This window comes from Dermochelys coriacea, chromosome 1 (assembly GCF_009764565.3).
Source record: "Dermochelys coriacea isolate rDerCor1 chromosome 1, rDerCor1.pri.v4, whole genome shotgun sequence".
NCBI lineage: Eukaryota > Metazoa > Chordata > Testudines > Dermochelyidae > Dermochelys > Dermochelys coriacea.
The window spans coordinates 315333336-315348622 of NC_050068.2; the positions used below are offsets into that span (position 1 = coordinate 315333336).

The window sequence follows — 15287 nt, forward strand, 5'->3', positions numbered from 1 at the left end:
AGGAATCAAAGCAATGAAACACTATGTGGAAGAAATTGAATTCATATACCACTGGTTTCTTTGAACCACTGCCTAAGCTCAACATCAAGACATTTGCATCTCTAAGCAAGAAGTTCAACCTGAAAGTTAGTAGTGTTAACACAGTGACTATCAATGCAAACAGTTGTTTAGCTGTCTTGTAGTAGCTGCACAAACAAGAGATACATGAGCATTCCACAGTTCAATATGTTCTAGCACATTTGGATGGTACCCTGAACAAAACAGCAAAAAGTAAGCTATTGCCTGAATTAGAAAGAGTGAGAGTCCGTATCAACTGCCAGCATTCAACATGCCCACAACTTGGATAGCAGATGGCAAGGCTGTTATTCAAATGGTCAGGCCAGGAGGTGCAACTTGCTGACTTGGGTTTCAAAATAATACACCACTCTCTACAGAGTTATGAGAACTGCAAAAGAACATATATTGTCTTTGATTGTATCATGTCAAAGATTCAATTGAAAGTTTCTGGGCATGCACAGAGGCAACATCACAAAGCACTGAAGTCAAAATCCATGGTCCCAATGGAAAAAATTCATTGGAAACCCCAAGAATAAAGCATATCTGGTAAAATATTTCTCAGAATCATGATGTGATATGGCAGAAACAGTACTTAATTTAGATCAGAAAATGAGTATTGCTGGTATATTAAAGGATGGCCTCATTGCTCACATGGTCACTTCAGATGGAGTTGTAGACTATGACAATCTATTCTCATTGGATGAGTAAGCAGATATTTGGCTTCTATTTCATGTTGCACATGCTTCACAAGAATACCCTTCTGTAGTGGTGTGTTATTCAGACACTGACATTGCAGTTCTCTGTGTACATTTTATTCACAAGTTGGAAACAATTTCAGAGTTTTAGTTTCATACTGGTGTGAAAAAAACACCACCACATGTTTACACCAGCCCACATCATAGCAGCTGAACTTGGTCAACAACAATACAGAATGTTGCCAGTAGTATGCATGCTGACTGGGTGTGATGCAACCTGCTGCTTGGCAAGTGTTGGCAAACTAAAGCCATGGAAGCTTGTCAGAAGAATCCGCACACATTTAAAAGCCTTGCCAATTTTGGCATTACGGTGGTTACTCCTGCACAGCTGACATCAGCAGAGCTTCTGATAGCTCTTCTCTATGACCCAACAGCTAACTCTGTGGGTGCAAACAGAATTGCAATATAAGCTTTTCTGTCACAAACAGGCCCAGAAGGCAGCCTTCCCCCCAATTTACAATAATCTTCTGCAACATACCAAGCACATAAATTAGCCTTACTGGGAACCATACCAAGGAGGCTCAGCTTGACATCCCTTCCCCAATTAGAAATGGCTGGCATCACAACAATGATGGATACATTTCTCCAACAATTGACTAATGACAGACATCTGTCCCTGATGCACTCCAGGAGCTCATTACATTGGGGGGTGGGGGGGAAGAAAACCAAGTGTGAGCACAACTACTGTTACTCAAGACACAGTATGACAAGCATACAGGCTTGATAGAATCCTGATGGTGAGGTTGCTGCTTTGGATTTGAGGGGTGTGTGTACCCCACAATGTGATCAAACTCACTGCAACCATATTATGTGCATTCACACACCATGAATGAATAAAACAGAACACCACATAGTAAAGGATTAATTTGAAAGCAGGCTTTTAGAGGCAAGGTCAAAACTAGCTGGCAGTTTCTGCTAATCATAATGGGAGGAGGGGAAAGAAAAGTCAACAACTGTGAAAGAAAGAAAAAGAAATTAAGTGGATGGAAAACCTTGAAATTGGGTGACTGATACAGAAGTATTATTATGATTAAGATTGTTAGGAATGTGTGTTGATAAGTAGTTTATTGAAAGTTAGGAAAAGTAATGATTTTAATAGGGGTCACGAAGATGTATAAAGAAAAGGAGTACTTGTGGCATCTTAGAGATTAACAAATTTATTTGAGCATAAGCTTTCATGAGCTACAGCTCACTTCATCAGATGCGTTCAGTGGAATTTTCATTTTCCACTGAACGCATCCAATGAAGTGAGCTGTAGCTCATGAAAGCTTATGCTCAAATAAATTCATTAGTCTCTAAGGTGCCACAAGCACTCCTTTTCTTTTTGCGAATACAGACTAACACGGCTGCTACTCTGTAAGATGTATCAGTTAGTTATAAAGATGAGCTAAGACAGTGTATTTTGGAGCAGTCCTCTGAAGCCACCTTGAGAGATGTTTTTCCTGATACCTTTTCTCCCTGGCAGGTGAACAACTGGCCACTGTGAACATGCTGTTAATTATTCAATACTGTTCCAATCTCAAACTCCAGTTTTGGATAGAGCACGCTTACTTGCATTAATCTTTCATCATATCGAATTGCTGTGTTCCCACTGATTTATTCCTGACACTGCTTGGAGTGAAACAGTGAAGTTACCTCCGCTGTTGGAGGTGGACTGAACTAGGCACTCTAAGTGGAGTTGCCAGAGCCAACAGTGGCTCTAGGGAGGATGAGTGGCCCAGCACGGGTCTCATTGCATTAGTCACTTCCCCTTGTCCCTCTTTGGAACTGGAGAGCGCCCTCTCTTTGTGCGCTGTTTCTAATGCTTCTTCTTCTTACAAGATGCTTCTTCCTCTGCATCAGGGATGGAGAATGGTGCTGGTGGAGTCCTTTGCAGGGAAGCTGAAGTGCTCAGTGCTGATTTGGATCAGCTTGGCACAAAGGCCAGTCTGAGGGCTGCCTCCATACAAATGTGTCTATCTTTCTGAATGTGTGGGCTGAAGCTCCTGAAGATCTGGCACTTCTTCTTAATGTGAGTTTCCCTGAAGCACTTTAGACTGCTAGAATGCTGGTCACTCACTGGCGTGGACCTGCGGCAGGAGGCACATGGCTTGAAGCCCGGGGACTGGGGCATGACCAGGCCCTGGGATTAAAGTCCGTCAATAACAGGAACCACTATTCACCCTGTATACACTAACACTTACTAAGAACTATATAAACTAACTGCAAAAAACTATACAATATATTATAAAGTTCAAGGGAAAGAAGTCTTGCAAGAGCAAGAGGAATCATTCCAAGCAACCGTCACAGGCAGTAAGAAGGAACTGAAAGGGTGCAGAACTGGCGGCACCCCTTATACCGGCGCAGCTACATGTGACTTCAAGGGGCACTAGAGCCAGTCCTACGGATACCCATAAGGGAAGTGTCTCCGGCAACTGCGCACGCGGCATGCACACACCCTTAGCACGGAATGGATATGAGCAAGAACTCAAAGAAGAAAAAGTGTATCTAGTAGACTGCTCTCTACTATTAAGCAATATTTCCTGAACTGCCACTGAGCAGTCTCTCTCTCTGTTTGATCTAACTACTCAACAGTCACACCATGAGGTACAGACTGTTTGGATTTGGGTGCAACGTAGGTCTAGGATGCTGGTACAGTAGGCCTGGAAGAATAGACAAAGATGACATGGAGTTTGAATCGAGAAACTGTGAAAATCAGAGATCCAGCACGGTCTTGACCAAGATAGCATTATGAGAATTATCCTGGCCTGGTCTTGTTTTACTTGGACAAGCAGTGGGATAAGCAGAATGGGGGTAATGCATACATGAAGCTCAGTCCCCACGTTGAGAGAAAGATTTGAGTTAGCAAACCTGTACTCTGGCTCACTCAGAAAGTTGGTTCGGAGCACACTATTCTTCAGGGACCACTTATGATTTTGGGAAAGTCTCCTGCTGAGATGACTGGCCAACTGATTCTGGGAACTTGGTAAGTGTGTGGAAATGGGAGCAACCCCTTCTTTGATGCAAAAGTCCCACAGATTTATCACCTCTTGACAAAGCTGATCAGATCATGCTGTCCCAGTCTGTTTAGGTAGTACACTGTGGCTGTATATTTGGTCAGCTTCTAGATCAACAAGCTCTTTACAAGAGGCAGAAAAGCATAGCTAGCCCTCTGAATCGTGCAGAATTCGTGGACACAGATGGAGCAGGAGGCAATTCTCCATATTAACTCTTAGGTTTGCAACCCTTCTAGATAAGTACCTGCCCTATCATGAGGGAAGCATCAGTAACAATTGAAGGGGGCAAGAAAAGGGTACGCCCTTGCATGTGTTCTTCTGACACATCCACCACTCTGGAGGCTATAGGACTGCAGAAGGAACCTGTACCAGTGTTCTAAGGGATGTCTTTTCAGTCGATACACTGAGTTCAACCATGCTCAAAGGATGCACAGGCGAAGCAAGGCATGTTGGGTCACACAAGTACACGTGGCAATATGGCCTAAAGCCTTAGTCATGGTTAGATTGGGACAGTGGGGTCTGACTTAAGAGATAAGTACAACTAGTGAATGGTCTGAGATTTCTCTAGAGAGAAAAGCCATCAAATTTGCAGAATGGAGTAAGGCTCTGTGACTCTGGCAGACCAGGTATCCTCTCATGCCAAGGTCCCCATGTCTCAGTTGAACACTGACAAATACATAGCTGGAATCAGTCTGGCTCACTTATGTATTAGCATTGTTAAAACAGGTATTAAGATTGTAAGCATGTGTTTGGTATTCAGAGTTTATTGAATACTTGCAAGTAACTATGTGAATTAATCTCACTTAGAACACCTGTATCCTATATTGTAAAGGTAACATTTGAGCAGTTGGATTGTGAGTTGGGAAATCACCAGGCAGGAGAGACACATTAATTAGTGTGAAGAGCTGATCTTAAACACAAGGTATTTTCGCTCTTCCCCAAAGGAAAAGTCCATCGATACCAGATTATTGAGGAAAGTTGCAACTGGACTTTCCGTATGTACTGTCAATAAGAGGACAAAAGACTTTTATTGTTCTTTTCTCCTCCCTGTGACAATGAGTCATGAAAGCGGATTGCTCCCATCGGCTGAGTTTGCAGCTCAGACCACATGGCAGGAGGGGCTCAAAATCCCAAGAGAAGGAACTAAGTATCTCTTGCTGTTTGGACTTGGGGGGAGCACTGGCAGCAAGGTGTATCTAGGCATAGCAAGAGATCCCCAGCTGCTTAGCCTGAGTTAGCCCTAAAGCTCAAATAGAGCTTGCTGATTACAGAAGCCTATATTGCCTTTTGAAACTGAAGAGTAAATTCATGCGTCTGTTTGCTTGCTTTAACCTTGTAATTTCCTTTTAATATTTCATGAATCTTTATTTCCTTTTTATAAGATTGGCTGTAAGTGTTGTCTTTGGTGTTAGATCTAAGGTGCAACTGACCTGTGGTAAGTGACTAGTGTTTGGGACTATGAGTAATCTGAATAGAGTGGTGATTCTTGGTGTAAGGGCTGGGTGGCGAGACAGGTCAGAGTACCCAAGGGAACTGTCTGTGATTCCATGTTAAGGTCAGTATAATACCAGAGATGTTTCCACTTGATATTGGTTGGTGAAATCTAAGTTGGAACTCTCAGCCCATTTGAGGTTTGTGCCCTGGGGTTGGTACTCATGTTCTTCTACCACGGTAGGCATTGTTACAGCCCCAATTAACTCAAATTTTCCATTAGTCCTGACATGTAGATTGTCTCCTGTTCAGCAAGAGTTCCAGACAGTCGAAGAAACAAATGATATATGGACATGGTGGAGAACCTGATGTTCAGACCTGCCTTGTCGTAACCAATCATTCAGAAGGCATGAATTCTCTCTTTCTCCTCAAGTGGGTCACCACCACTGCCATGCCCTTGGGTATACATGCAGGGCCCACAGCAGGCTAAAAGGGAAGTATTGTGTATTGGCAGTGTTGGCCCACTATTACAAGTCTTAAAAACATTCTGTGACTTGGCAGTACTGCCACATGTATGTAAGCAGCCTGAAGACCAAAGGCAGCAAACCAGTTACTGTGGTCAAGGGAAAGAATGATTGACATTAGGGAACTATGTGAAATCTTACATGCCTAAAGAACTCACTGAACCTTTGAAATCTCACCATGTGTGTCAGACCTCCCCCTTTGCACGTGGAGAAAGTACTGAGAATAAAACCCCTTTCCCTGATGTTAAAGGTGAATTTCCTCTATGGCCCCTAGAGCTAAGAGACTGAATTTCTTGAAGGAGCACTGACTTGTGAGATGGGTCCCTGGAAAGCGATGGGATTGGTGAGAAAGCAAAGTGGACAGGAATTGGATAGATTAGCCTAGTGCATAGTTCTTAGGTCCCATTTGTCCATTGTTCTAGATTTCCAAGCATGAGGAAATGGGATAATCTGTCCCCAAACAGTGTGGGGGAAATGGCAGAAAGATCACTGACTACTGTATTGCTGTCCTTGAAAGAGAAGTCATATGGGTTGCTTCCCAGTAACTGACTGAAGATGAAGATGAGCTGGCTGTGTTGAGCTGGGAGTTGGTATGGTGGCTCTTTGTAATACTGATGTTAGTAGTGACATCCACAGCAACATTAACACCACCTTTTGGAGGCTGGGGTACAGACCACTAATGAATGAAGAGGAGCAGGAGAGTCTTTAAATGAATGTAAAGATTCATTAGTTTTGTCTGAAAACAAAAATAGATGATCAAAATGGGGAGGTCCTCTATAGTTTGCTGGATACCAGAAGCAATGCCCGAGTTCTGTAACCATGAGGCTCACCTCATTGTTATTGAAAAGGCTATCATTCAACAAGAAGCTGCAGTCATTCCAGTCTGCGCTTACTATAACATCTTGGTGACCATGCAACCCTCTTCAGGAAAGCCTTAAATTCCTCCCTTGCATCTTCTGGTATTTTGTCAGTAAGCATGGACATTGTATCCCAGTTTACAAAGTCATATTTAGCTAACAGTACCTGCCGGTTCACTATACACATTTGGAGAGGAGGTGGAATAAATTTATCTCCCAAATAAATAAAGTCTCTTGGTCTCCTTTTCTTTGGGAGCTGATTTAAATCTCCCTTGACACAGATCTTTCACTGGCGCACCCATAACTACTGGTGTTTGGGGCAGGATGGGGAATAAAAGCACTCAAAGACTTGTGTCTTAACAAGGCATTGTTTGTATGCTTAGCTGTAGGAGCTAAGGAAGCTGTTGTGGGCTGCAAGGTCTTTGCCAGCTCTAGAAGACCCTCATTAATTGGATGGGCTACCCTTCCTGGGGCAGCCATTTGTAGAATATCAAAAAGCTTGTGACTTCTCTCGCACAAGCTCAGCTTATATGCCCAAAGCTGCAACCATTCTTCTCAGCAACTTCTGAAAGTTGAATCAGAAAAAGAAGAGACCAGGGTCATTGGGTCAATGGGCAAGGAGGAAGACAGGTTAATAAGAAATGATCGATCCTCCTGTTGTGGGAAAGAAACAGGCAACAGTTCCTCTCGTAGTATTGGCTGCTCAGGGGAAACAGTGTCTCTGCATGCTTCCAACCTAGGTAGCTCTGGAAGTTGCTCTGCCAGACGCTTGGCAACCTTCCCCTAGATGGAGCCACTGATAGAGATCTGGGGGGGATCACAAAGCACCCCAAGGGGGCAAAAAAAGGCTACTGAGGGTCAGCAAAAAGATATGGGCAGCCAGTAAGTACTAGGCCTTGAGGATCTCTCTCTGATGAATGATTGGTCCCACTCTCAGAACCACTGCGGCCCTTCAGAGGCTGCCTAGACAACTTGCTAGACTCACTGCATCAAGGACAGAATATTCCAAGACAGACTCCAAAGAGCCATCTGAGTAGTCAGTGGTCATTGGAGGTGCAAAGACTGATGGGGCCACTAGGCAACCTGACTTATCTGTGACCCATTATAAAGAGACCAACAATAGTACCTAAGTAAGGTAGTCTGTACTGCAGTGGCACCCTGAAACGGCAAAGGTATGGCATCATGAATCTATACCGAGAAAGACCTTGTAGTTGGTGCCACAATATCAACTGTAAATCAGTACTCCACTCTGACGATCATTCTGGTACCAGGGCTGAAGAATGTACTGGTGCTGACATGCTGTGTACCGATGCCAAAGAGGGTACAAAGATGCTGAGTCCCTGCCATATTTATTAGCTTGTACAGATATTAATACTGCTAACAGTCTCTGAACAGAAGCTGAGAAGACAGATGGGCCTAATACAACAAAAGCAATACCAGTGCAATAGATTCCTGCTTCACAGGAGAGTCTGGAATGGAGATGCATAACAAATCCTTTGCTGCCTCATAAGCTTGCAAGGTTGTCAATACTAAACCAGCATCCAGAGACTTAATGGCTGTCCTGCTGACGGTACCGGAGTTGACGGCATGGTACAGATATCCATGATATCAAGGAGACATGGGTCAATGGCCCAGCTCCACCATGAGTACCTAAAGAGTTCCAGTGATGTTCTGAATCTTTTTCTGAATAGGATATTTCTTCAACTTCAAGTCATGTCCCCTCTTTTGGGTAGGTCCCAGAGAGGAAAGCTGACCCTTCTTTCTCCGTGGAGAAGATTCTCCAAGTCCAGAGGTCTGTCAAGACAACCACAGCGGCAGTCTGCACAAGGGTGGCAGGGTGTTTACTCAAGGGCCTTGGGATTGAGGCAGTCCTCATCACATGCTCCATGAGGTGCTGAACAGGCACGTCTCTGGAAATGTGTGTTCTTTTCTTGAGCAAACAGCAGATATTCCACCCCTCCTAATGTGTCCCTTGCCAAGGCACAAAAGGGAGTGTGTATGGTGATCACTATTTGGAATCACAGGGTGGGCACACAATTGGAATGTGCAACCACTCAAAGAAGAACTTCTAGCGAGCAGCAGTTTCTACACGCACACAGTGCATAGCAGGCTACTGCGGGGTAGATTTACATCCCAGCTTGCCACAACTACGTGTTCATTGAGACAAGCCCTGAAAAGTGTTGTGACGGGGCAAGGCCAGATGGCTATAGAAAAGTAGTGGGAGATAGACATATTGGCTCCAGGCTGAATAAATCCCTGGTACCAGGTAAGTAAATGGCAGCTGCTCTAGGTCAATTACGACACCTGGGGCCAATTAAGATCTTTCCAGAAGGCAGGGAGGATAGCTAGGTTGATTGGGAAACCTAAAGCCAATTAGGGGCTGGCTGAAACTAGTTAAAAGCTTCCAGTTAGTCAGTTGGGCACGTGTGTCAGGAGCTGTAGGAGGAAGCCGCACTGTTGGACGAATTGAACAAAGAGCAGTACAAACCATTTCAGGCACAAGGAAGGAGGCCCTGAGGTAACGGTGAAGTAGATATTGAGGAACTGGGGGCTGCTGTGGGGCAGTGGCCCAGGGAATTCTACACATCCTATTTCCAAAAAGTCAGCTACCATAGCTGCTATTATTAGGGTCCCTGGGCGGGGACCCAGAGTAGAGGTCGGGCCTGGGCTCCCTCCCTCCCCTCCCCGATTAATCACTGAGACTGGGAGACAACAGAGACTGTGTGAGGGAGGGTTCCTTCTCCTAACCTCCCTTGCTGGCTTATGATGAAAATGGCTCAGTAGGCTGTGATCCTTGCCTCTAGAGAAAGAAGAGCTACATGGAGGGTCACAGTGACCCTCTGAGGCTAACAAAATCCGCCAGGAAGCACGGAGACAAGGACAGAGCTTTGTCACAGTGAATAATGGGAAAGGGAAGGGATCTTAAGTCAACGTTAAGCATTTTGTTTTTTTGTCTAACATTTATATTATTCCACCGTCTAAATACATAGTTGAGGGAGAAAACCATTTTTGAAGGGGTAGACATGTTAAATCTTTAATAAATAAGGTACAAGAAAACTCAAAATACAAACTTGAAATCTTGAAGTCTTCCAACAAAACCATTTGTTTTTTGGTATTCCTTTCTTTATACATCAGAAAGCAACAATAGAAGTGAAACACCCTCCCTCCGTCCATCCACATATTTCTTCTTCTTAGGGCAGCTCATTTTAAAAAAAAAATAATAATAATAAGAAAACTGCAGTTTAACTTACCAATAGAGGATTGTACGATCCATAAGCACCAAAAGTATCCTCATTTCTCTGATATAGAGATTGTGACATTAGTCTTTCCAGCATGGATACATTTAAACCGTACGCCATTGCAAGTCTAGATTTTATTACTGGTCCTAATTGCATTGGATCTCCAGCAAGCACTATCTGCAGAAGAAGTAAAAACCCTCTTCTGTATTAGAATTGACAAAGTTAGATGAATACATTTCTTTTCTTAAAAAACAAAGGATTAAAAAAATCAGTTGCTGTTACAATACTGTAGACTCTTTCTCAAATGGCTAACACTATTCAGTGGGTGGAGGGAAGGTGCAAAGTAATGATTAATTTGATGGCTGACTTTATTGCACAAATCTACAAGTATTTTATTCTTTTAAAGAAAAAGTATGATACAACATACAATTATTTGCACCTGAAAAAAAAAAGTTACCCACCTTTTTCGTAACTGTTGTTCGAGATGTGTTGCTCATATCCATTCCATTCTAGGTGTGCATACGCCCATGTGTGTGGTCATTAGAGAATTTTGCCTTAGCAGTATCTGTAGGGCCAGCTGTGGTGCCCTCTTGAGTGCCATGCTCAGGCGTTAGTATATCAGGCGCCACCGGTCCTATGCCCTCTCTGTTCCTTCTTGCCAACAACTCCAACAGAGGGGCAGGGGTAATGGAATAGACATGAGCAACACATCTCGAAGAACAGTTACGAAAAAGGTGGGTAATTGTTTTTTCTTCTTCAAGTGCTTGCTCATGTCGATTCAATTCTAGATGACTCACAAGCAGTATCAAAGGAGATGGACTCAGAGTTCATGGTCTTGTAGCTTGCAGCACTGCTCTGCCAAAGCCAGCGTCATCTCAAGCTTGCTGGGTAAGGGCAAAATGAGAAACATATGAACGGATGACCAGGTAGCGGCCCTACAGATCTCTTGGATTGCTACCTGTTTCAGGAAGGCCACTGACAATGCTTGTGTCCTAGTCGAGTGTGCCGTCACGATTGCCAGCGGAGGCACTTTCGCCAGATCATAGCAGGCTGTGATCCAGGATGAAATTCTCTGAGCAGACACTGGGCGGCCTTTCGTTCTGTCTGCCACTGCAACTGAGTTGACTTGCAGAATAGCTTTGTTCTATCTATGTAAAAGGCCAGCACCCTCCAGACATCCAGGGTGTGTAGTCTATTCATCTGATGCATGGGGCTTTGGAAAGAAGATGGGCAAGTACATCTCCTGGCCAGTATGAAACCGGGAAATAACTTTGGGCAGAAACACTGGGTGCAGTAAGAGCTGGATCGTATCCTTGTAGAAGACCATATAGGGAGGCTCAGAAGTAAGCGCCCTGAACTTGGACACCCTGTGAGCTGACATTATCATGACCAGGAACGAGACCTTCCAGGAGAGAAGCAAGAGAGAGCAGGAAGCCAGAGGTTCAAATGGAGACCCCATGAGCCTCAACAGCACGAGATTCAGGTCCGGGGGAGTGGGAGAATGGGGTCTCAGACATGGAGTAGAGACACTACAGACCTTTCAAAAACTGTGCTACCGTGTCATGAATGAAGATCAACCTGACTTGAAATAGAGGATGGAAAGTCGAGATAGTGATCAGATGGACCTTGACCGGTAACAGGGACAAATATCGGAGTTTGAGGTGCAGCAGATAATCCAGGATCTCCTGCAGCAGGGCCTGCTTGACCCAAATACACCATTCTAAGGCCCAACATGTGAATCTTTCCATTTGGCCAGGTAAGTTGCTCTTGTGGAGGGTTTCCTGCTACCCTGCAAGACCAGCTGGACACGGGTCAAGCATGCCTGTTCTTCCGTGCTTAGTCATGTAGTAGCCAAGCCATCAAGTGCAGTGCCACCAGGTTCAGATGCAAAAGGCTGCTGTGGTTCTGCGACAGCAGATCCGGCCAGAGAGGCAGCTGCAGTAGGGAGGCTACCAAAAGGCTCAGTAACATGCCTAACCATTGCTGGGTGAGGCCACGTGGGGGATATTAGGATAACTTTTGCCCTGTCTTGCCTGATCTTCACAAGGACTGTGAATCACTGGCACTGGTGGGAAGGCACACATCAGCGCTCCCAACCATGGAATGAGAAAGGCGTCTGGCAGTGAGCCCATCCGTTTCCCAGACTGAACAGAACACGTGTCATTTTCTTTTCTGCCTGGACACGAACAGGCCCACCTGGGAAGTCCTCCATCTCTGGAAGATTATGCTGACCACCACCGGATGGAGCAACTACTCGTGGTGAGAGGAAAAAGTCCTGCTGAGGTGATCTGCCAGGACATTCCTGGTTCCAGGCAGGTATGTGGCTATCAGATGAATGGCATGACACACAAAAATCCCAAAAGGTGGAGATCTTTTTGACAAAGAGCCAAAGACGTGGCAGCGCCCTGCTTGTTGATGTAACACATTGCAGCAGTGTTGTCTGTCAGGGCCTGCACCATCTTGTCCTTCAGGTGAGGCAAGAATGCCTGGCAGGCCAGGCGAACTGCTCTGAGCTCCCTGATGTTTATATGGAGGGCCAGATCATCCCACAACCAGCGACCCTGGGTGCTCAGCTTGCGTAGGTGGGCTCCCCAGCCCAGGTCTGAAGCACTGGAGACTAGGGTCAACTACGGGGATGGGGTCACGAAGGGGACTCCCTCCAACATAGATTCAGGGTCCAACCACCAACCCAGGGAAGGCGTGATGTGGTATGGTACCCCGACTACCCGGTCCAGGTCATGCCTGTCAGGAATGTCTGCCATGCTTGCAGGCGCCAGAGATGGAGTAGAGGATGGCTGACCATGTATGTACATGCGGCCATGTGGTCAACAGCCACAGGCAGGTGTGAGCCATGGTGAGCGGGTGGTTCTTTACATGGGAGATCACGTCTGACATGGCCTGAAAACATGCTTCTGGAAGGAAGGCTCTGGCTCACATGGAATCAAGAACCGCCCCAATGAACTCTCTTTGTTGGACTGGCCTTAAAGTGGATTTTTCTCGTTTATTAATAAGCCCAGGTTGTGGCAAGTGGAATGCACCAGATTGAGGCTCCTCTGCACTTGCTCCTGAGACCTGCTCTTGATGAGGCAGTTGTTGAGATATGGAAAGACCTGGACCCCTCGGCATCTCAGGTAAGCAGCCACTGGCGCCATATATTTTATGAACACCCTGTGGGCTGATGAGAGGCCAAAGGGTAACACTGTGAATCGAAAATGGAGCTTACCCACTATGAAACGGAGGAAGCATCTGTGACCTTGGAAGGGATGGCGGTGGCCAGCAATATCATGTGAAACTTCAACTTTTTGAGAAACCTGCTGAGGAGGTTTAGGGGTGGGTGCAGTCTTCTCTACCCTGACCTCCGAGTGTGACTCATGCACCGAGTCTGATGCTGTCCGTACTGCCAGCTGTTTCTCTGAGGCAGTGGCAGATGAACAATGCGAAGGGGGCATTGTCATGACCGACATGCCCCATGCACTCCAATAAGGCTACTGTGCTGGCCACTGGCCATGCTGCCAAGGTGGCGCCGTCAATGTCGGTGCAGCCTCGAGGGCCCAATCACGTTGGTGGAGTCTGGGCGAGAGGCTGAACTGCCTTTCTGTGTCAGAGGAATCCCCTTCCGGTGACCACAGTGGGCCACTGACACCTGCGTCGCCTACTGATTGTTGCCGCTGGAGACTGGTGCCTGAAGCGAGAGGATTGGTGTCAGCATCAAGAGGACCAGAGGCATGACAGGGAGTGCTCCCACAGGACAGGCGACTAAGATCTGCGCCAAGAGGATGACTGGAGGGAGGACGAATGGTGCTGGCAATACAGAGACTAGTGCTTCCCCTTATGCAATCCACATTGAATGGTAGGGACCGCGATAGCTGTGCTGGAGACCGAGGGAGCACCCCAGAGGATCTGAGCTGCGACTCCAAAGATCTTCAGCTTGGAGGAGGGCACTGCCTTGTCTTGGGGGATTGGTGGAGTGCCACTGCCCCCTGAGGGGATCTTAGTGGCTGGCTTGCCCTCATGAGGAGCATTTGCTGTTTCCTGCGGTGCTGGCGGAGGCCTCTGCTCTTTCGGCACCAGGAGAGCTTGGGAAGATGTTGATGCTGCCAAAAGTTTGGGTCCTACCGCTCTTGGGAGTCGGTGGTGGATCCTTTAAGGGGTAAGGGCCCCGACCAGGGAGGCGCAACCACGTGGCTCCGGAGTGGCCAGGTGGCCCCGAGTCCATTGCCAGATGTCTCATGGCCCTTCTTGCTCAGTGCTGGGAAGCCGTGCTTCTTTGTTTTCTCTTGGGGCACCGGTGCCAGGGAGTGGTGCCAGGTGGAGTTTGGTGCTGGGGGTGCACTGCACACCGAGGACGAGGTACTAGGTGAGTCTTGGTGGGACAGCTCAGAAGCTGGACAAAGGGCAGCCTCTATGAGGAGAGCCCCAAGTGAATATCCCGCTTTTTCTGAGTCCTGTGTCAAAATTTTTTTACAAATATGACACTGGTTCTTCACATGTGATTCCCCCAAGCACTTGAGGCAGCTGCTGTGGGGGTCATTTACAGGCATAGACCTGTTACAGTCCGTGCAGGGCTTAAACCCTGGAGACCGGGGCATGCCCCACCTGGGGTGAACTCCCCGCTAGGACTCTAACTTCTAACTGCATTTAACAACTACACCTCTACCCCGATATAACGCGGTTCTCGGAAGACCAAAAAAACTCACCACGTTATAGGTGAGACCACATTATATCGAACTTGTTTTAGGCCCCCTTGTTCCCTAACCGCCCCCTCCAGAGACCCCCATCCCTAATCACCCCCAGGATCCCACTCCCTACTCAACCTCTCTGCTCCCTGTTCCCGGACTGCTCTGACCTCTACCCACACCCCCGCTCCCTGTCAGGCACTCACCGGCAGTGGTGGGAAGCGGAGCAACAGCGGCCCCCAGCCCGCTCCAATCCGCCACCTCTCAGACATGGTGCTCCGCTTCTGCTGCTGGTGAGTGCAGGGAGGTTGGGGAAAGGATGCCCCCCGTACTCACCTGTGGCAGGAAGTGGAGCGCCACGGCTGGGGGCTGGCGGAGTGGAGCAGGCTGGGGCTGGGCTGCTCTGCTTTCGGTGAGTGTGCTGGGGGATCCCTTCCCCCAAGCCTCCTCCCCCGAGCGACATGGCCAGGGCCGGGGCTGGGGAAGCTGAGTGGGCTGCTTCCGGACCCCTCTAATCCCCTGGGCCACTCTGGGACTGCGGGGCCCCCAAAAGTGCCCCACCCACAACTCCTGCCTCCCAGACCCTGGGGGGAGCCCCTGACTGCCCCTCAGACCCTCTGCCCCTTATCCAACCCCTCGGCCCTGGACCAGCACCCTTAACACACTGCTCAGAGCAGCGTGTCAGAGCTTTACCACATTGTATGCAAACCCGTGTTATATCGGGTCGTGTTATATTGGGGTAGAGGTGTACT

At 47.1% G+C, this 15287-nt stretch overlaps 1 protein-coding gene across 7 annotated transcripts in view; it reads right to left on the reverse strand.

Moving 5' to 3' along the window:
• MOV10L1 (Mov10 like RISC complex RNA helicase 1) overlaps nt 1-15287 on the reverse strand; it is an 84157-nt gene that overhangs the window by 14785 nt on the left and 54085 nt on the right. For all 7 annotated transcript variants that reach the window (XM_038414930.2, XM_043496119.1, XM_038414998.2 and 4 more), the window contains one exon: nt 9872-10036. In XM_038414930.2, the coding sequence (XP_038270858.1) occupies nt 9872-10036 (165 nt within the window). The remainder of the gene's footprint in view (nt 1-9871; nt 10037-15287) is intronic.